The sequence below is a fragment of the Sinocyclocheilus grahami genome, unplaced genomic scaffold, assembly GCF_001515645.1.
Source record: "Sinocyclocheilus grahami isolate Dianchi unplaced genomic scaffold, SAMN03320097.WGS_v1.1 scaffold337.1, whole genome shotgun sequence".
Taxonomy (NCBI): domain Eukaryota; kingdom Metazoa; phylum Chordata; class Actinopteri; order Cypriniformes; family Cyprinidae; genus Sinocyclocheilus; species Sinocyclocheilus grahami.
In genome coordinates this window covers 915,926-938,307 of record NW_015505516.1, presented here as the reverse complement: position 1 = coordinate 938,307, position 22,382 = coordinate 915,926, and the positions used below count along the sequence as shown (strand labels likewise).

At 36.5% G+C, this 22,382-nt stretch overlaps 1 protein-coding gene across 1 annotated transcript in view; it reads left to right on the top strand.

Moving 5' to 3' along the window:
- The window catches only part of LOC107602881 (UDP-glucuronic acid decarboxylase 1-like), a 70,269-nt gene that overhangs the window by 19,675 nt on the left and 28,212 nt on the right, over nt 1–22,382 (top strand). Inside the window, exons 2-6 of the mRNA XM_016295491.1 lie at nt 3,938–3,965; nt 4,930–4,978; nt 5,080–5,115; nt 9,204–9,384; nt 19,297–19,401. Of these exons, the coding sequence (XP_016150977.1) occupies nt 3,938–3,965; nt 4,930–4,978; nt 5,080–5,115; nt 9,204–9,384; nt 19,297–19,401 (399 nt within the window). The remainder of the gene's footprint in view (nt 1–3,937; nt 3,966–4,929; nt 4,979–5,079; nt 5,116–9,203; nt 9,385–19,296; nt 19,402–22,382) is intronic.

The window sequence follows — 22,382 nt, the reverse complement described above, 5'->3', positions numbered from 1 at the left end:
ATCTTCGGAACACAAATTAAGATATTTTTTATTAATTCTGACAGCTCTCTGACCCTACCATAGACAGCAATGTAAATAACATGATCAAGCTCCAGAAACGTAGCAAGGAGATCGGTAAAATAATCCATGTGACCTCAGGGGTTCAGCCATAATTTTACGAAGCTACGAGAATACTTTTTGAGTGCAAAAGAAAAAAAATAACGACTTTATTCAACAATTCATCTCCTCCACATCACCCTAGTGCCTTTTTTGGAGAGTATCCACTGAACGTAAATTGCGTATGCTGTTTTGTGTCAGCTGTGACACGCGGATACGTAGTTTACATCATTTACGCATTGATTTGAACGAAAACAACGTATTTATGGTATTAAGCTGCAACAGAATGCTTTGTAAGAAGACACAGAATAAATATGTATGAAATATGTTTGACAATTTTTGGAATCAAAACTAGGAATCAATAAGAATTAGAATCGATAAGCAGAAATGGATTTTCAAAAACAAAATTCAAACAATACCCAACCCAGAGAGTGAGTAACATGTTAATTAATTCCCCCCCCCCCCCCCCAGATCTCTACATCTTACCGATACCATACCAGTATTTACGCTCAATTTTTATTTTTGTCTTTCTGTTTTCTGGCTTCGTATCTTCTGCATATTTGGTCATACAGGTAGTGATTCTCCTGTTGTTTCCTCTGGTAAAGCACGATAATAAGTGTGTTTCATTGTCTAATTCTCGTTCTTCACAAGACCAAACAACACTGCACTACTAGTGTGTGTTAGCTGGCAGCCAAAGAGCATGAGGATTCTCTTCCACATTTAGTGAAACACTGGGGGTCACATCATTTCAATATGATGAAATACACTGAGCGGGCGACCTGCTCCTGAAATTTTCATGGTAAAAAAATGATTGATATGTGCTTTAGAGTGATTGGTTGGTTTGGTAACCTCCTGATTGAGCAGTGCATCATTCACATCACATTCACCTTACAGTTATATTTTATATATATATATTTTTAATGTATTGCTGCCAAACTTCTGGAAACTGCTGTACATTATTTTATAATACAGTTTTCTTAGCAAGCCTTATTCAAAGGTGCACAATGTGTTCTTGCACGATATTTTATTAATATGAGCTTTGGTAAATACTCAGCCAAGACTCTAGAGACACAACTGCAACCACTTACACATATTGCACAGACTTGAGTTTTAAGTCACTGGAGACCCCATAACCAGGATGGAGAAATTCAGAAAGATGAATTTGAGTCATAGGGAATTCTACTTTGAGAAATGACTGCTCTAGTTCTTTTTGATCCCTATAAAGAGGCCCCAGGACCCAACAGAGTTGTTCACCAAGAGAGTGACCTTGACAAACCAGTCTACCGTTGCCTCCCACCTGCCCCACAACACAATTTTCACGACAGGCAGGACTAAAAATAATTTAGCCACTACCACTGTGAGAACTTGACCAGATGTAACTGGGCATGTTTTCCTGTTCATTTGAGCTCTTTCCATAAACTTTATTTCTAAAAGTGCCAGTTCTTCTGTGCTTTGCTCAGCTCAAACGAGAATTGATTTATCAGACTACATTGCATATTGCATAGTGTTGTATGTGTGTCTTGGCCACTGCCTAAAAAGATAGTTCTATGAAAATTCTGTCATCATTTACTCACCCTCATGTCATTCCAAACCTATATTACATTCTTTCTTCTGTGGAAAATAAAAGCTATTTTGTAGAATGTTGGTAACATTTTTGGTGAAAATTGACTTCCTGTGGCCAAAAAAAAGCAGAGAGATGTTTCTTTAAAAAAAAACAATCTTTATTCCGTTGGGCATCTGGTTCTGCCGCCCTCAAATGGGTTGCATCAAATTGCGCCTCCTTTCATGTTTGACATGGCATCAGGTGGCACACGCCGAGCTGGCCCCTGGCCGTCCATGCTGTAAATCATGCCGCTCCCAGGAATTTGTGGGGACAGCAGCAAGGCCACTGGAAAAGAGAAAGCCAGATTGGAAATGGAGGGATTTGCATAATAACCTCTCCAGTTGTCCTCTGGAGAGCAGGTTTCCGGTTCACGCTCACTTTATGCCTTGGATTCTTCTTATACCTTCTTCTTTTTTTGTTCACCCAGACTGTCCAGATATTTCAAGAACTATGAGCTCTTGTTTGTGATATTCAGCTGTAGTGAATGTGCGGACAGGATGGTTTATTATTTATAATGTTGATTTTCACCTGCTTAATTCCTACTCATGTTTAAATCGAGTTGGCATGTCTGAGTTGTTTGTCTTTGCAATATGTAGCCTTGTGCATGTTATAGAGAGAAATTATATTTCACAACATCTTTATTAAAGTGTAAAGGGGACATGCTTGCATTATTAATGTTCATAATAATGATTTATATATGAAGGTTCAACCTTACGTTCCCAAGACAGATTCATCTTTTCTACATATGTGGGCTTTGATCAGAAAATCAGTTGATTGAAGACATGCTTTATAGATACAGTATTCATTTATCATGTTAATATTGTTTATAGCCTAGATATTCAACTTTTATTCTTTCACATGTGTGAATGAGTCTGGTCATGTTGCCTTTGAGATAGAAGCAGTACTGCTTAATTAAGTACTGTAGTATCCGCAAAATCACTGCCAACAATCTAACCAGTGACTGACACAGTTAGATTTTTTTTTCTAAAGGTTTTTAACGGGTCTGTAAATGGGTATTGATTCATTATAATATTCTTTGAGCTATTTTCATCTTCAGGCTTTAAAATCGTTATCATGTGAGATTGTAGCACATCAGTAACTCATCAGTGTCTCATAATTATTCATGAGATGTTGTATCGTTATACTATGAGAAGATGCTTCTCTTTATTCACACCAGTATGTGTAGCTTTCCTATGACAGATGCTTCAAACTGTGAAATCATGTAGAGTAGCTGAGACTCGTTCATGAATCTCAAGTGACTGTTTGTTTTTCACTTTGTAGTTTCTGCCTGGTATCTTTAGAGCTCATTGATATATCCAATCAAACAGCTTATACGGGTGCATCTCAATAAATTAGAATGTTGTAGAAAAGTTCATTTATTTCAGTAATTCAACTCAAATTGTGAAACTCGTGTATTAAATAAATTCAATGCACACAGACTGAAGTAGTTTAAGTCTTTGGTTCTTTTAATTGTGATGATTTTGGCTCACATTTAACAAAAACCCACCAATTCACTATCTCAACAAATTAGAATACTTCATAAGACCAATAAAAAAAAAAGTATGTTCATTTACTGTACATGTACTCAATACTTGGTAGGGACTCCTTTTGCTTTAATTACTGCCTGAATTCGGCGTGGCATGGAGGTGATCAGTTTGTGGCACTGCTGGGGTGGTATGGAAGCCCAGGTTTCTTTGACAGTGGCCTTCAGCTCATCTGCATTTTTTGGTCATATTTAATATTTGTTTGTTTTGATGTGTGTAGTGTTGAACTGCAGCCTGTGTTTGTGGGAACATTTGATGCTTTTAACTCTGAGATCAAAATAAAACTGAATGGCTTAGAAGCTGTTGTCTGCCCTGTTCCTTCTGAACACCACAGCTTAATATGCACACTTTAAATTTTTTTTTTTTTTTTTTAGCATTTTTCAAAACTGTCGAGAACTAAATATGCTGAAACAGGGAGTTTCATGACCCTTTAAACAAACATTTTCTTTCTTCTGTTCTTTCTGTTATAAATATTGGACATGAACTGTATTTGAACTGATAACGTATATCTTCCCTTTTCAACTGAACAGACGTATTAACATCTGCTTAAATGTCTAACAGCTTGTATCTTTTTTTTAAATTAATGATGTAGAATTGAATTGTAATGATGTAAAACTGTTTATTGAGAATCAATTTGCATTTGTTGTGTGATATTTGGTTTGGTACTGATGTCTTCTCTTCTTTCTTCTTTTAGCTGTCTGGGGAACCTACGCAAATATGAGGTAATTATCATTTCTTTTTGTAGTACTAGAAGATGTTTCAGACAGTTTGCCAGCTCGGTCTACTGCAAAAAAAAAAGCAGCTTTCCAGTAAATCTTGGAAAAACTAGTAGATGTCAGATTTACAGTTGCATTGCTCAGATGGACTTAAAGCTGCTTTAATAAATATCAGTCAAATTTATAATTTCTTTTTTTTTTTTTTTGGCCAATGAATCACACTCAAAATATGGCTGCTTTTGTTTTGTGATAGTGCAGTATTGCATCCTACTATGCTGGAATGTCAACCAGACTGATATTATCGTATGTGTAGTATTAACATTATATCAATATTTAATTTTTTAATATCACAGTTATCGTCAACACCAGTATATTGTGTTGGAATGTTGGTGGAGGTCAGCAGAATAGGTTTAAATATGGTAAAATGTGTAAACGTGTAAACAGTCAACATGAAATAAAAGTGGAACCAAGATAAAATATTAGTTCATGCATTCCTGTGGAATCAAACCAATGATATTTAATCCAATGCCCACTTTTGACCGTTAAATCATTTCCAGATTAATAAAATCAAGTCCTGCTTTATTTTTGAATATCCTATTTCACTCAGATTTATCACATTACAACTTCTGGAGATGTGTATACTGTGGGTGATTTTGTGTTTGAAATGTTCATGGTGTTCATTGATTCCAATTGTAGCCCATATATAGCTCATCCCTGCGTGAATGACTGCTGCACTGTGCGTTAATCAGAAACCGAGATTAGACTTACTCGCTGGGCCGTGGAAACAAGCTTTGGTATTGATCAACTGCTGTCATGGGGTTTTGTTGACTCTGAGCATCTTCATCGTGTCCACACTGAGCTGAGGAAGAGTTTTGTGTGCTTCAGACAGCTCTGCTGTGCAAGTGTCAATCTTTGTGTACTTGCGTATCTCTGTGGCTGTGATAAAGCCGTCTGTTGTTGTTTTCCGCAGGTCTATACAGGAACATGGAGAAATGAAGGTTGAGCAGAGGATAGATGAGGTTTGTTAGCGCAAGCTGTTCACATTCATTGTCAAGCTTTGATTTGATTTTTTTTTTTACTTGCCTAATTTTAACTTTTACTTTTTCACATTTTTTATTAGTGTCAGCACCTGCCTCATTTTAACTGGAAACCATATGTACCTAACAGCTGATATCCACACTTCAAACTCTCGGGAAACATTGTGCAGCTACCCAAGAGCGCCATATAATTAAGATTTTAATTACTCATGCCTTTGATAGCAATTAAGTTTCCTAGTCAGGGAGCAAATAACAAGCAGTGCTGATCTGTTTTATGTTCTGCTTGGAAACCTCAAAAACGTTTTCTCTGTGCGTGATGCTGCCCTGACTACATGTGTGCTGTTGTCCAGTCTTTGTTATTTGAAAAGTGTTGATTTTAGGCATTTTTGTCCATTTTGGCATTGCTGTTTTGCGAAGGGTAACAGGTAAAGGCTGGAATACACAACATTTAAAATCTGAACAGATTTTCAAACACTAGGCATCATACACTTGCCAATGTTGTAAATGGTTACAAAGACAAACTGGGCATCAAAACTGAGCATCACACACTACCAGACTTTTAAGTCATTTCCAACACAACAACAACCTCATACAAGAAACAAATGAAAACGATGTGTGTTTTGAAATCGGCTCAAAATCTTAAACATGTTTGATATCCTGGCCAAAATCTTTCAGCAACTAGCATTGATTTGGCCAGACTGCAAATTGGGCAAAAGTCAGTGGTGTATTCCAGCATTAAACTGTTTTGTATTATCAACAGGTATACATACAGAAATAAATAAACATTTTGTGTGTGATGTAAAGCCTGGTGCTTGATTTCACACCTGGAGCATTAATATTCCTCATTTAGGAGTCACACTTGTGATCCTTGGCCCAAAGTCAAAGAGTTTAACTTTTTTAAACAATGAAATGTATATACTGTATTTTGTTTCATTAATATTAGTGCTGTCAATCGATTAAAGAAAATAACTAATCACACTTTTTTTTCTGAAAATAATTTGCGATTTGTTCTTTTTCCCCTTAATATTTAACTAGCCATTCAACATTAAAGTGTAATTGAGAGCTATCAATTTTAACATTTATTAGACTTTAAAAAAGAACAACTTCTAATTTAAGTGAACTTAAAACAATCTTGACATAAACCCATTATAATAAATGTCATAATTACCTGTGCCCTTCAGCAAGGAAATATACAGAAATTGAATAAAGTTATCAAACACTAAATTCTAAATTAAATACAGATGAATCCTTAATGCTACAAAAGTTATTGATTTCCTCTTTTTTTCTTTTGTTCTTTGATGAACAGACATCACAGCAGCTGGTTATTGGGTTATTTGGCTGCTATTACTTTAAGAGCTGCTGCTGCTGAACGTGACGGCGACCTGATACATATGCTCATACTTTCATTTGTGCTTTGATATGAAATGATACAGACTGCAGCGTGCACCACGCGCTACAAGCAGAGTATAATGGCTGATCGGACAGGAAAATTTGTTTGTACTGATATATGAACTGACAGCGGTTCACTGTTGTTCTACTGAAGCTCCTCATCACCTGTGCCGTTTGCGCATTTGGCTCACGCCTGGTGCTGAGGTGAAGTGGAGTGCGCGTCTGAAAAGTCTCCCGTTTGATGAGGTCTTAAAGACGTTCTGCGTCTAAGTAAACGCAATTCTTGTCAAGAAATTAAGAGACCGAAGCAGCAGTTGTGAGTGGGGTGGCCAACCCTTGCCCCGCCACTGCGTTAAATATTTTTAACGGCATTAAACTGGAAAAATTAATCGCTTGCGTTAACACGCTAATTTTGACAGCACTAATTAATATTTTTATTTAGTATTTTGTATTTTTAGGGAATATTATAGTATATACTAGACCAGGGGTGCCCAAACTCGGTCCTGGAGGGCCGATGTCCTGCAGAGTTTAGGTCCAACCATAATTAGACACACCTGAAGCAGCTAATCAAGCTCTTACTATGCATACTAGAAACTTCCCGGCAAGTGTGTTGAGGCAAGTTGGAGCTAAACTCTGCAGGACACCGGCCCTCCAGGACTGAGTTTGGGCACCCCTGTACTAGACAGTATTCATTTATATTAAATATAAACCTAAATTAAATAATATTAAATTATGTGCCATCTTTTCTATAAAAAAATTAATACAAAATTTCAGTTAAATGCACTGCATGGAAGGCAGTCGAACCACTAGATGCTTTAACAGCCCTATATATGTGACCTTGGACCACAAACCAGTCATTAGTAGCATGGGTATATTTGTAGCAATAGCCAACAATACATTGTATGGGTCAAAATTATAGATTTTTCTTTTATGCCAAAAATCATTAGTATATTAATAAAGATCATGTTCCATTAATATATTTTGTGAATTTCCTACTGTAAATATATCAAAGCTTAATTTTTGATTAGTAATATGCATTGCTAAGAACTTCATTTGGACAACTTTAAAGGCGATTTTCTCAATATTTATTTATTTTTTGCACCCTCAGATTCCAGATTTTCAAATAGTTGTATCTCGGCTAAATATTGTCCTATCCTAACAAAACCATACAATCAATGGATTCAGCTTTCAGGTGAATATAAATCTTGATAAAAAAAAAAAAGGCCCTTATGAGTATGACTGGTTTTGTGGTCCAGGGTCACATATATGATTTATATATGTGAAAAATTACAAAAAAACAAACAAAAAAAAAGAAATAATTGGTACACACGAGAGGGTTATTTAAGGGTTTTAACTTTTTGTGCTGTTTTTGTACTGACGTCACCAAGCCCTCTTATTTGCCACTTCAATTACCTGTCAGTGAATGCCAAAACAACTTTTCACTACCTAATTAGTTGCAGATGAAACAACATTATTTTTATTATGCTGATTCACTCAGCAATACAGTGCAACTCTTCATGTTGCTTTTAAACGTTATAACATGTAACTCAATCTGTACCATGGTGCCATAGACATGAATGATAAATCAAATTATGTGGCTTGTAAAGATGAAGTAACTTGTTACATTTCTTAGCATTTAGATGCACCTGATGGGTGACAAAACGGGTGAAAATATTGAATTGGTTTAAAATGTAGGTAAGAAGCAGAACCTAACAGGGCTCGACAGTGCGACCATTTCAGTCGCATTTGCGACTGAAAACTACTGCGTGCGACTATGAAATTTATTTTAGGAGCACCAGTGCGACTGACCCGATCATCATCATACTTGTGATTGCGCTCAGGGAAGCTTCAAAGCTTTCTACGTGTTTTTGCAGCGTCGAGTAATGTATCAGACATATCTCACCAATCCTTCATAAGCAAAGTGTAGACAGGGTGTAAATAAGAGATTCATCACACAGTGTAGAGAGCTTCGTTGATTATAAATGTGAGCTCGCGATGAACTAAGATGATGAGTGACAGCTTTGAATGATTTTTAAGGGAGTTTGTAAATGTGATAACTGATTTAATACAATACAATTCAATAAACAAGAAGTTAATTTTAAGTTACTTACATTGTCTGACTATAACACTATTGTCTGATTTTGCTCTATTTCGTTGTATTAAATAGTTTAAAAACAAAAACACAGCGGAGCCGCTGCGCATCTCCATTCAAACACAGCGGTGTTTCGTTTATGAACGAACAGTTTTTTTAAACGAATCTAGTGAATCAGTGATTCATGATTACCCATTCATAAAGACAGTCACTCTTGAATGAATAAGCCGTTCGAATGAATCAATTGAATGAATGATTCAGTGATAAAAATCAGTGACTTGCCGCCACCTGCTGGCAGTTTTAGTTTCATTTTTAAAGTATCTTTTCAGTTATTTAAATCATTTAATATTTCTATATTCAAAATTTTATATTTAAAACATTAATATCATCATGGATTTATGGATTTAATTGCACTCATTCCACTTCTGAACCTCATTAAATGTCTGAAAGTACATCAAACAACACTTTTGTGTTCTTCTGTGCCACCTCTACTCCTGATACCAAAGATAGCTTTGTTGTCTCCTGATCAAATTAGTTTCGATCTCATGAGTAGATGAGTTCACCATACTGACAGGACATAGACCAAGAATATGGGACTCGTGTGCTGGGTGACTTAGCAAATCTCGTGATGGCTGATTTCAGTGTCCGTTCATAGTTAGAAATCCCTACAACTGTATACTTCAGTAATGTTGGCATGTGACTGATATACAGTCTTTCCTCTGGTAGATCACCGGTGGGGCAGGATTCGTGGGCTCGCACCTCACTGATAAGCTGATGATGGACGGTCATGAAGTGACAGTGGTGGATAATTTCTTCACTGGCCGCAAGCGCAATGTAGAGCACTGGATCGGCCATGAGAACTTCGAGCTGATCAACCATGATGTGGTGGAGCCTCTCTATATTGAAGGTGGGTGCATTCACATAGCAGAAGATATCTGTATTGTCTGGTATCCAAAACTAGCTTTAGAATTTAAACCTCTTTTATCTGCACAAAATGCCACAAAGGTACAAAGTAGATGAACATGACATGAAACCATAAGAAATCTCTAACATGAATAGAAACTATAAGAAATCTCTTTACTTCTGTGCACTTGTTTGTCTGTGAAATGCATGTGTTGAGTACAAGTTCTTTCTATTTAGGGTGGGATTGTTCAAACAGGCATTGTTTTGGCAACTGAAAAGAAAGAAAGAGGAAAATGATTTAGACTGAATTTACTTTGTACGTTTTAAAAGTTCAAGAGGTGGGGATGGACAGAAACTTCCAGCATTGAAGGAAGACGGCTTTCGTAAATTCAATCTGGTTTGAGGACAGTCACTGTCTGTGACTAGATGCAACAATGAGTGCTTGAATGAAGCGATAAAGTGCTTAGAGGAGCTTCAGGTCATTATTTTGGTCCAGGTGTGAGACTTTTTGCCCCTCTTTGTCAGGTAGCATCACACCTCCCACCACTCCTGCTAATCAAAATCGGAGAAGTGAGAGGGCGGCTAGTTAAAAACAATGTCAGCTATCTTTGTAATGGAAAATCTCAGCAGCTGGTGTCAACCCCTGATGAGTAAAGGGTGATACACTGTGACATTAGCCACATTCACACAAGAAGCCTGTTAAAAGTTTTTGAACATTTTGACTGCAGAGCAGTCATCAGAGCATTCTGACCTTGTAAATGCTCTAACCATTAATCTTACAGCTTTTCTGAACTTTTCTGGCAGTGATACAACTTCATAAGCTGGCTCAACGGGCCCGGCACACGCATGACCTCAAAACTGGAAAAATACTCTTGAAGGTGGTGTATGCTAAAGCGCTTTTGTTTTCTGACAGATTTTTCTTTTGGGTGGTAGTCTGTGGTAACATACAGTAAAATGGTTATGGTAATAATGGTACATCAAATAATAGAAAAAAGATCTGCACACTGTTATTCTCCCTTTATTCAAAAAAGTTAAAAATAGCAACGTTTCGGTCAAAGACCTTCGTCAGGCAAACACGCATACAAACAAAGGCAATAGCTCAATAAGTACTCCGATTCAAACAGAGTTCAAATTGATGACACCTGTTAGCAATCAAAGGCAATCATGTGAACAGCTATAGTATATCACATTTAAAACAAAATAACCACATTGAGGCAAAACTTAAATACAACCACAATATAAAAAAATCCAACAACCACATTGAGGCAAAACTTAAATACAACCACAATATAAAAAAATCCCCAACACCAAAACACTCCCCCATCTTTTTTATAATTCTCAATTACTTTTCCTAGAATTAATCAATGCATAACTATACAACACATATTTAGGTACAAACGAGACTGTATCAACAACATTCACCTTTAAATACAAAAAATATATCAGTTAGAAACATGAGTTAAAGTCAAGTTCTAAATTAAAGCCCTTAGGGGAAAGAGGATTTAGTGTATTAATATAATAAGCTTCTCTTTTTAATAAGATATTGTTGACATCACCACCTCTCCTAGGTACATGTTCAATTCCAATATACCTAAGTGTGGAAAGGTTATGCCTTTTTGAATTAAAATGTACTGCTACCAGGTTTTTTTGATCATTTGAGTGTATACTGCTTCGATGTTCTGCAATCCTAGTTTTTAAAGCACGTTGTGTCTTTCCTATATACGCCAAGCCGCATGGACATTTGATCATATAAATAACATTTTTAGTTGTACAAGTGATGACACCCTTAATTTTAAACTCCCTTCCTGAATGAGGATGAGAGAAGACATTCGTTCTTGTAGTGAAATTACACTGGGCACAACGACCACAACTATAGTTACCTGAAGGGATAGATAAAAAATTAGTGGGTCGTTCTACAGATAAACTAACATCAGCTTTTACAAGGAGATCACGTATGTTAGGAGAGCGTTTATACACAAACAGTTCTTTTTTCAAAGATATCACTGAGGGGAGGATCAGATTTTAAAATATACCAGTGTTTATCTATGATCTTTTTTATATCTGAACAAATAGGAGAATATTGAACAGCACATACAATGGTTTTATTTTCAGATTTTAACTTTTTTTATTTAGAGATGTCTCTTGATTTTTATTTCCAAATCTCCTAACTGCAGACTGTATCCAATCTAATCCAATAACCTCACTCCCTAAGTCTGTTTACCAGATCAGTGCTTTGTTGAGTGTATGACTGTTCAGTATTACAAACTTGACGTATCCGGTTAAACTGACTAATGGGCAAGCTACGTTTCAAAGTTGTAGGATGGTAGCTCCGTCCATGCAAAAGTGTGTTACGATCAGTGGGTTTTCTGTAAAGATCTGTGATTATTTTTTTGCCATTCTTAATAATACGAATGTCCAAAAAACTAACACATGAAATCATCATAATTAACAGTAAAACATAAGTGTTCATCACTAGTGTTAAGGAAACTGTGAAATTGTAGCAGTTGATTTTCAGTGCCTGACCATAACATAAAAATATCATCAATATACCTTCGCCAAATTACAATATTTGAGAGAAAGGGATTTTGTAGACCATTAAAAATAATGCCCACATACAAGTTTGCATAATTTGGGGCCATGGTACTGCCCATGGCGGTACCCTTAATCTGAAGAAAGAAATCATCGTAGTATCTGAAAAATTTTTGTCAACACCATTTTAGCTAATGTTTTAATGCAATGAACACTAGGGTTTTTGTTTTGATGTGGGTCTCTAAGAAAGACTTATATTGCCTTAATCCCTCCTTCATGTGGAATGTTAGTGTATAGAGACTCAACATCGAATGTTACAAACAATATTTCATCAGGTAAAACAATGGATTTTAAAATTTGTATCATATCGATAAGAGTCTTTTACAAAGGAGGGCAATGTAAATACAACTGGCTTTAAGAAAAAATCCACAAATGTTGAAATTTCCTCAGTAAGAGACCCGATTCCAGATATAATCGGTCTTTATGTATTTTGGGAAGTATATAAATGACTGGTGTAACTGGATAATCAACCTTCATAAAATCAAACTCCTGTTTTGTAATCTCACCAACATCCACAAACTGTTGAAGGTATTCCTGAATTTCGTTCTTAAAAACATTGGTGGGGTCAGTACTCAATTTCTTATAAAAGACATCACTTAATTGTCTTTCCACTTCTAGGTCATAGTTAGCAAAATTCATTACTACAATGGAACCACTCTTATCTGCTGGTTTGACTATAATAGTCTTATCTTTTCTTAAATCAAACAGAGCACTTCGTTCATCCTTAGTTAAGTTAGTAAAAACGTTGTACTCCCGCTTGTTAGAAAATACCTCCCGTACATCCCCCTCTACAAGACGACAGAACGTTTCTAATGAGGCATTTCTGTTCTTAAAAGGAACAAATGATGATTTACCTCGAAAATGTGTAGAAATTCTCATCGTTTCAGAAGGGGGAGAGTGATCAGAAGGAGGAGTATCTTCAACACTAGAGAGGGTATTCAAGGGTTCAACAATATATCTATTACCAAAGAATTCTCTAACACGTAAAGTTCAAAAAAATGTTTGAAGGTCCACATAGGTGTTGAATTTATCATAATTGGTTGGAGGGACAAAAGCCATCCTTTACTCAAGGCAGTTAAACCTGCAGGAGGAATAGTTTTATCAGACAAATTAATCACATTGGATATTTCCTGCTCCGAGTTTGATATCGCCGGGGAGAAAAGTCTCTTTTTCTTGCTCCTACATTTTCTCCTTTTCTTCCTCTCACATTGCCTCTGGATATTTGTCGCCTTCGAGGTGTCACATCGTCTAAAAAAAGAAGATGAAGAGGAAGCCGTACTCAATTGAGTCTCAGAATTTTTGCCTCAATGTGGTTGTCTTGTTTTAAATGTGATATACTATAGCTGTTCACATGATTGACTTTGATTGCTAACAGGTGTCATCAATTTGAACTCTGTTTGAATCGGAGTACTTATTGAGCTATTGCCTTTGTTTGTATGCGTGTTTGCCTGACGAAGGTCTTTGACCGAAACGTTGCTATTTTTAACTTTTTTGAATAAAGGGAGAATAACAGTGTGCAGATCTTTTTTCTATTATTTGATGTCCCTTTTGATCTCACTCCTGGCCAAGTCTTTTTTGGATGTGCGTACTTTGTCCCCTTTCTTTATAAGAGTCTTTTACAAAGGAGGGCAATGTAAATACAACTGGCTTTAAGAAAAAATCCACAAATGTTGAAATTTCCTCAGTAAGAGACCCGATTCCAGATATAATCGGTCTTTATGTATTTTGGGAAGTATATAAATGACTGGTGTAACTGGATAATCAACCTTCATAAAATCAAACTCCTGTTTTGTAATCTCACCAACATCCACAAACTGTTGAAGGTATTCCTGAATTTCGTTCTTAAAAACATTGGTGGGGTCAGTACTCAATTTCTTATAAAAGACATCACTTAATTGTCTTTCCACTTCTAGGTCATAGTTAGCAAAATTCATTACTACAATGGAACCACTCTTATCTGCTGGTTTGACTATAATAGTCTTATCTTTTCTTAAATCAAACAGAGCACTTCGTTCATCCTTAGTTAAGTTAGTAAAAACGTTGTACTCCCGCTTGTTAGAAAATACCTCCCGTACATCCCCCTCTACAAGACGACAGAACGTTTCTAATGAGGCATTTCTGTTCTTAAAAGGAACAAATGATGATTTACCTCGAAAATGTGTAGAAATTCTCATCGTTTCAGAAGGGGGAGAGTGATCAGAAGGAGGAGTATCTTCAACACTAGAGAGGGTATTCAAGGGTTCAACAATATATCTATTACCAAAGAATTCTCTAACACGTAAAGTTCAAAAAAATGTTTGAAGGTCCACATAGGTGTTGAATTTATCATAATTGGTTGGAGGGACAAAAGCCATCCTTTACTCAAGGCAGTTAAACCTGCAGGAGGAATAGTTTTATCAGACAAATTAATCACATTGGATATTTCCTGCTCCGAGTTTGATATCGCCGGGGAGAAAAGTCTCTTTTTCTTGCTCCTACATTTTCTCCTTTTCTTCCTCTCACATTGCCTCTGGATATTTGTCGCCTTCGAGGTGTCACATCGTCTAAAAAAAGAAGATGAAGAGGAAGCCGTACTCAATTGAGTCTCAGAATTTTTGCCTCAATGTGGTTGTCTTGTTTTAAATGTGATATACTATAGCTGTTCACATGATTGACTTTGATTGCTAACAGGTGTCATCAATTTGAACTCTGTTTGAATCGGAGTACTTATTGAGCTATTGCCTTTGTTTGTATGCGTGTTTGCCTGACGAAGGTCTTTGACCGAAACGTTGCTATTTTTAACTTTTTTTAATAAAGGGAGAATAACAGTGTGCAGATCTTTTTTCTATTATTTGATGTACCTTTTGATCTCACACCTGGCCAAGACTTTTTTGGATGTGCGTACTTTGACCCCTTTCTTTATATGGTAATAATGGTAACGTATATGGTAAAAAGTTTCGCAAACTAAACATCTAGTGAAGTATTTATTACTGTATTGCCTTTTTACACAAATTGAAACCTGTCACAGGTGTTGACATTTAAACTAAGAAATGAAACATGTTTATTTAGTTCTTTTCTTTTATTTATTTTGAGACAAATTTCTCCAACATAAAGATTCTTTAGTAAATAGTCTTTCAGCAGTCACTTTGAATCTAGTCTCAGCCTCTGACAGTATGCCAATGGCCCGTCTTATACATTGCCGGTGGCTTCCATGAGTCAGGATAAACAGGATTTTCTCAGCTTGTCAAAATTTGGTTTACAAGTTTCCAGACCGCTACAGTGAGTCCTTCTGAAGAAGCAATGAATTGCAGTGTTTGCCAATGAGTTTTCCTTGAGGCACGTAAAGGTATAGTTCACCCAAAAATTAAACTTCTGTCATTAATTACTCACCCTCTTGCGTTCCAACCCATAAGACCTTCGTTCATCTTAAGAACACAAATTAAGATATTTCTTTAAGAAATCTGAGAGCTTTCTGAACCTGCATAGACAGCAATGCAACTTTTCAAACATGTTCAAGGCCCAAAAAGGAAGTAAGGACATCATTAAAATAGTCCATGTGACATCAGTGGTTCAACCTTAAGTTTCTGAAGCTACAAGAATACTTTTTGTGTGCAACGAAAACAAAAATAACTTTATTAAACAAGTTCTTCTCTTTTGTGTCAGTCAACACGCGTACTATGACATGCGTGTGATGCTGCTCATGCAGAACCCAGCGTTCTAACGTAGAATCCGGATGCGCTGCAGCTTGTTTGCAAGTAGAGGAATGTGCACACATGCGTTGTGGTGCTGTCGTGAATGCACGTCGAAGACTGACACGGAAGAGAACACATTGTTGATGAAAGTTTATTTTTTTTGTTTTCTTTGTGCACAAAGTATTCTCGTAGCTTCATAAAATTACGGTTCCACAAATGTTGAAATTTCCTCAGTAAGAGACCCGATTCCAGATATAATCGGTCTTTATGTATTTTGGGAAGTATATAAATGACTGGTGTAACTGGATAATCAACCTTCATAAAATCAAACTCCTGTTTTGTAATCTCACCAACATCCACAAACTGTTGAAGGTATTCCTGAATTTCGTTCTTAAAAACATTGGTGGGGTCAGTACTCAATTTCTTATAAAAGACATCACTTAATTGTCTTTCCACTTCTAGGTCATAGTTAGCAAAATTCATTACTACAATGGAACCACTCTTATCTGCTGGTTTGACTATAATAGTCTTATCTTTTCTTAAATCAAACAGAGCACTTCGTTCATCCTTAGTTAAGTTAGTAAAAACGTCGTACTCCCGCTTGTTAGAAAATACCTCCCGTACATCCCCCTCTACAAGACGACAGAACGTTTCTAATGAGGCATTTCTGTTCTTAAAAGGAACAAATGATGATTTACCTCGAAAATGTGTAGAAATTCTCATCGTTTCAGAAGGGGGAGAGTGATCAGAAGGAGGAGTATCTTCAACACTAGAGAGGGTATTCAAGGGTTCAACAATATATCTATTACCAAAGAATTCTCTAACACGTAAAGTTCAAAAAAATGTTTGAAGGTCCACATAGGTGTTGAATTTATCATAATTGGTTGGAGGGACAAAAGCCATCCTTTACTCAAGGCAGTTAAACCTGCAGGAGGAATAGTTTTATCAGACAAATTAATCACATTGGATATTTCCTGCTCCGAGTTTGATATCGCCGGGGAGAAAAGTCTCTTTTTCTTGCTCCTACATTTTCTCCTTTTCTTCCTCTCACATTGCCTCTGGATATTTGTCGCCTTCGAGGTGTCACATCGTCTAAAAAAAGAAGATGAAGAGGAAGCCGTACTCAATTGAGTCTCAGAATTTTTGCCTCAATGTGGTTGTCTTGTTTTAAATGTGATATACTATAGCTGTTCACATGATTGACTTTGATTGCTAACAGGTGTCATCAATTTGAACTCTGTTTGAATCGGAGTACTTATTGAGCTATTGCCTTTGTTTGTATGCGTGTTTGCCTGACGAAGGTCTTTGACCGAAACGTTGCTATTTTTAACTTTTTTGAATAAAGGGAGAATAACAGTGTGCAGATCTTTTTTCTATTATTTGATGTACCTTTGGCAGTCGCGGCCTAATGGTTAGAGAGTCGGACTCGTAACCCAAAGGTCACGGGTTCGAGTCTCTGTACAGGCAGAGATTGTAGGTGGGGGGAGTGAATGACCAGCGCACATGCGTTACCTTCAATAAAAAAGACTTGAGCAAGGCACCAAACCCCCAACTGCTGCCCACTGCTCCGGGTGTGTGTTCACGGTGTGTGTGTGTTCACTACTCACTGCTGCGTGTGTGCACTTGGATCTTGCGTGCAGCTATCTACAAATGCACAGGACGCGATTCACAGATAAATGGCAGGCAAAGTTGTGGTTGTGCCATAAATATATATTTGTGAATGTTTTTTATTTGCAAATCTCATTTTATTTATTTGTGAATTTAATTCATGTTTGTGAAACTTTAAGATTTATTTGTGGATCTCATTCTATTTATTTGTGGATCATAATCTATTTTACCCCCATACTGATGGGAGGGGAAATTTCTGCGTTTGATTTACTAACAATGTGCAAATTAAAGAACACAGACGCAACATCTCATTTACATATCAACCAACGCAATAGATCAAGCGCAGCGCAAATTAGCGTAGTCACAAATAAAGAAATAAAGAAGCCACGGTACGTTGAAAAGAACTGTAGGCCAAAAAATAAAGGTTTGCTAGAAGTTTTGATAGACTTGGTATTGTGTGACTCCTATTTGAGGGTTCCAAGTCGTATTTTATTTCCTGAAGCAAATTAATAATTACATGGCTTGGCAAGCGATATGTTCGGATAATGTGTTCTTCTGGCATTCCAAAAAAATTAATACATGTAGGAAAAAATCCTCTCCCTTCTACCACGCACTCTCTGTTCTCTGCGGTGCCTCTTCCTAGCAACAATAATTGCAAACATTTCAAGCGCAAAATAGTTTAAGGCATACTTTTTTGGGGCGTTAAATAATGGCGCAAATGCCAGTAATTTGACAAGCACAAACGTTAGTAAAATGCGTTGCGTGATTCGTTTGAATACCCTCCTCCCATGAATTTTGCGTCTGAAAGGGAAACTCCTACAAATGCATATTCAATAAGGTTAGGCGCAAAAATGTGTCCATGCCTTTTCAGTGCTAATTCTTCACTATGCGTCTTTAGTAAATCCTGACAGTGCTGTTTTAACGCCAAAAGGCAGTTTGCTCTGGCACAAGCTGTTAGTAAAACTGGCCTCTAAAGTTTATTCAAATGTTCATTCATTTTAATTGACAAGAAAATGACTCATTATTTATGATTTATTAAGCATAAGCTATGCTTTAAAGCATATTAAATTAGGCAAATACATTAATATGGTATGCATATTATGATAGGTCAAGCAAAAGTGGCAACACTCAATGTCATACAGTATGTAACAGGGTACCAATGTGTCTTTGGCCTGAAATAGTTGGAAGACTCCTGGGGTGGACGTTCCTTAAAGAATTCTTGCTCTGTTCTTCCATGCCAACTAAAGCACAGCACCAGCAAGTCTCCGCACTGATTTTTCATTCCTATTCAACCTCTGTCAGCCACTCTTTTGACTCATCTCCTTCCTCAGCCCTCTTTAAATGATCCCTGCTTATCACTGCATCTAGACTGGACAGGGTGAAAGAGAGCTCGTCTGTTTATGGTGTTTGTTCTGCATCCATTAGATTGACTCACCTTTGCTTTGTCTGTCTGAGTCATATCTTCCCTTTACTTATAATCATCTTTCTGCACATCAGACTAGATATAGATAGAGCATTGAATAATGGTGATGGCAGGACGTGCAAAAATAATGATGTATTTTCATGCAGTTCGAGTTGCACTAAGCCTTCTTATGTCCGTGGCATTGGTCTGTGGATGAATGCCAGTAGCATTTTGAGTGCTCAGAAGTTTCTCTTGGAAGAACACAACATTTGAACAACTTTGGTGTCCAATTATATGTAGATTCATGGAACATGGAAGATCTTGCATTAACTGTCTTTAGCCATAATACCCCCCAAAACAATCATTTGCATTAACAAGACTGCTCATTTGGTCGGGCATATGAATGGGCAGATGGTTACCATCTATTTAAGTTGTTGTTTTGGATTTGCTTCAGGCCTTAATCAGTATTTGTAATCATTGTGCAGTTGGATGGTGTTTATATTGGTATAAATGGAAGTGTGTGTTTGATTTTTATCTGTCCAATCTGTCCTCTGGCAAGAGGATTGGTGCTGAATAGAAAAAAGCTCAATAAACAGTTTCCCCTCTCACTTTTCACTTTCTATTTTTTGTCCCCCTCTTTTCTCAGTTGACCAGATATATCATTTGGCCTCGCCTGCATCGCCACCCAACTACATGTATAACCCTATCAAGACACTGAAAACTAATACTATTGGTACTCTGAACATGCTAGGTAAGTATCACCCCAAATTTAAAAGTCTGTCCCTCCATTGAAAATCCGTTCCACTAAAACTATGATGCTTTAGAACAGGGGTCTCCAACACGTCGCTCGCGAGCTACCAGTAGCTCGTGGCCAGATTGGAGGTAGCTCGCCAAGACATACTTGACATATCGGCCTGAGGTTATTTAAATTATCCCATTTCATATTTTAATAATCATTAAACCTGTATTTGACGTATCGCGATTTGAAAAACTCAAAGTAACTATTGTTCAGCTTTGATCAAAGTTATTAAGAGTCTCACGCAGGCGCAACACGCAGAGTAGTTTCGTTTTGTGTGAAAACATGACTGAAGGCAGACTGCTGAGGGAAAGAATGCAAAAAGTGTCAAATTAAGTGACGTTGACAGCCGACAAAAAGGGGCGTTAATGCAATCTATTTTTACTTGTAATAAACCGAAACTAACGCGAAGGAGAGAGGGCTCCTGATGGCAAGCAAAAAACTTGAAGATAATAGGTGTTTGGGATAAGCTAAAAGAAAGCAAAAGCGAACCGTTACATCAGGTTACCTTAGCACACCTCTCTCACTATAGAGCACATAGCCTATAGCACTATAGTAAAATCCCAGGACACCCCTAGTCCGAGTATCCAATGTTGTTTATCACTTTGCATTGTCTGACATGAATATTCCATTCATTCATAAAGAGACAGCAGCGATTCTGCAAGGGGTTACATTTGAGAGATATTGAGTTAGAAAATAGAGTAAATCAAGTAGCCTATAAGGTGATTGCTCCGATTAACATGACACACACACACACACACACACAGACATATGAATTCTCAAATTGAAGAATTCTGTAGTTTTCAGGTTTCTAGATCTTATGTTTATTATTATGTCATATACATTTTTGCTTTCTGCTATTTTTATGTAGATTTCAAGTATTTAAGTTCATATAATAATACATTTATTTCAAGCCCATGCTGAAATAAAAAATGATAGAAACCATCAATAGAATTTGTAATAGTTTTACTGGTTATAATGGAAATTCTATTGGTTTTAATGGAAATTGTAATGGAGCCTATTGGTCTCTACTGGTAATTGGTTGCCTATTATTGTTGTTTAATATTATTATTGTTAAAACCACTAAATCCTAATGGAACATGTCCCAAAACACACTACAGGAAACCATTATTTAATGGTTTTAATGATTCAAAGTTGATGGTTTGTAATGTTTGTAATGGCTTTTGTAATGGAAACCATTAGAATTTCTGTGATGGTTTCTATTGTTTTTTTCAGCAGGGTCACCGTGGGTTTTGTGATGTTTTTTGCCATAAATTCAATGCATTGCTGTAATATTGTGAGATAGAAGCGGCCGTTTGTAGTTGTGGTGGGCCTATTTGGGAGAAAATCCAGGGCCGTTTTTTACTCCCAGTCCGTCCCTGCGGGTAATGCGTAATATAGTAGTGCTTAGAAGCACAGAGCATCTTTGTTTACAGAGGTTACTGTGGAAACAGCTCTGTTCTGTTCATAAGCGCCATCTGTTGTCAAACTGTGGATTTACAAATTCAGTCAGTCTGTCTGACATATTTTTTGTTCAATGCGAAAATTGGACCAAATTTTTGTTGTAAATCTTAACTGGTCAATGGAAAATTGCTGAACTTGTTATCAGACATTTAGATTTTTAGAATGCACATTAGTGTGTAGAACTATTTATGGAGCAGATTTTATTTTATTTTTTTATCATTCTGACTCATCCTTTATATATATATATATATATATATATATTTAAAGGCTGAAATGTTATAGTTTTATTTTAAAAAATGGTCAAAACTTTATTTGAACATGTAGTGCATGTCAGTAGATAACATTTTATGAATATTTTTTGTTAGTTTAAAATCCGGCCATCATTTTTTTATGTTTTTATTTCACTGTTTATGCAAACAAAAAGTGCATATGTGCTAATTTTATTTGTTGGCTTTTGTCATAAAACTTGGTAAAATTATTTCAGTGTGTGTATCAGTACTTTTTTTATATTTCCAGCACATATTTACAATGCCGTGTATAACAGTTTGGATTTACATATATTTAAGAGATTTAAGTATTGTATAACATTGGTAGCTCTTAGCCGCATTCATTTTTAAAAATTAGCTGCTGAATGAAATAAGGTTGGAGACCCCTGCTTTAGAAAGTTCATGATCGATATGATGCATATGCATTTAATCCAAGTCTTCTGGAGAGATATGTGACCTTGGACCACAAAACCGTATCAGTTCAGACTGGAGCTAAAACTGTAATTATGAAAAATATTTAAACTGACAGACAAACTAACAAGGCTTCCCAGTACTGTTTACCAGGCAACAATCTGTAACTCAGACAATGGCTTTGGTGATAGACTTGTTAAAGTAAAGAGAGAAAATTGCAGCAGGTACAAACCATTTAGTTCAATTTAATCTTCTGCCTGTCAGTTTTGGAAAGGATAGCGTCTTTTCAATCATCCACGTCGCACTCTTTGGAGTCTTCAATCAGATGTCCACTGTCTGTAAGTACAGCAGTAAAAGACCGTAATGATTTTTTCTTATTTTGTTGGTGATAGAGTTTTCTGAGTTGTCATTTCTGTGTTGACTTGAAATAATCTATTTTCCGTCTCATGCTTGCAATTACATGTAATTGCTTGTGCAGGTTATTGCCAGGTCCACATGGAATCTGTTCCACAGAATTTCAACGCCTGTCATTCTTAAAATTCTTGTGTTTTTAATTAAATATTTTGAATTTTCTTTCAGCTGCAAATTAAAGTGCAGTTGGGATGAGCGAAAGTAGTCAAGAAACAGATTGCAGGCTCTTGAGACGGTGTTTATTTTAAGCTTGACATACCATATTAAAAAAACCGACCAGCCGCAGTTTAAAAAAATACATGGTCAAGGCAACCTGGACGAATAAAGTGGTGCACACATATTAAAGGGGTCATATGTTGCTAAAAATAACATTATTTGGTGTAA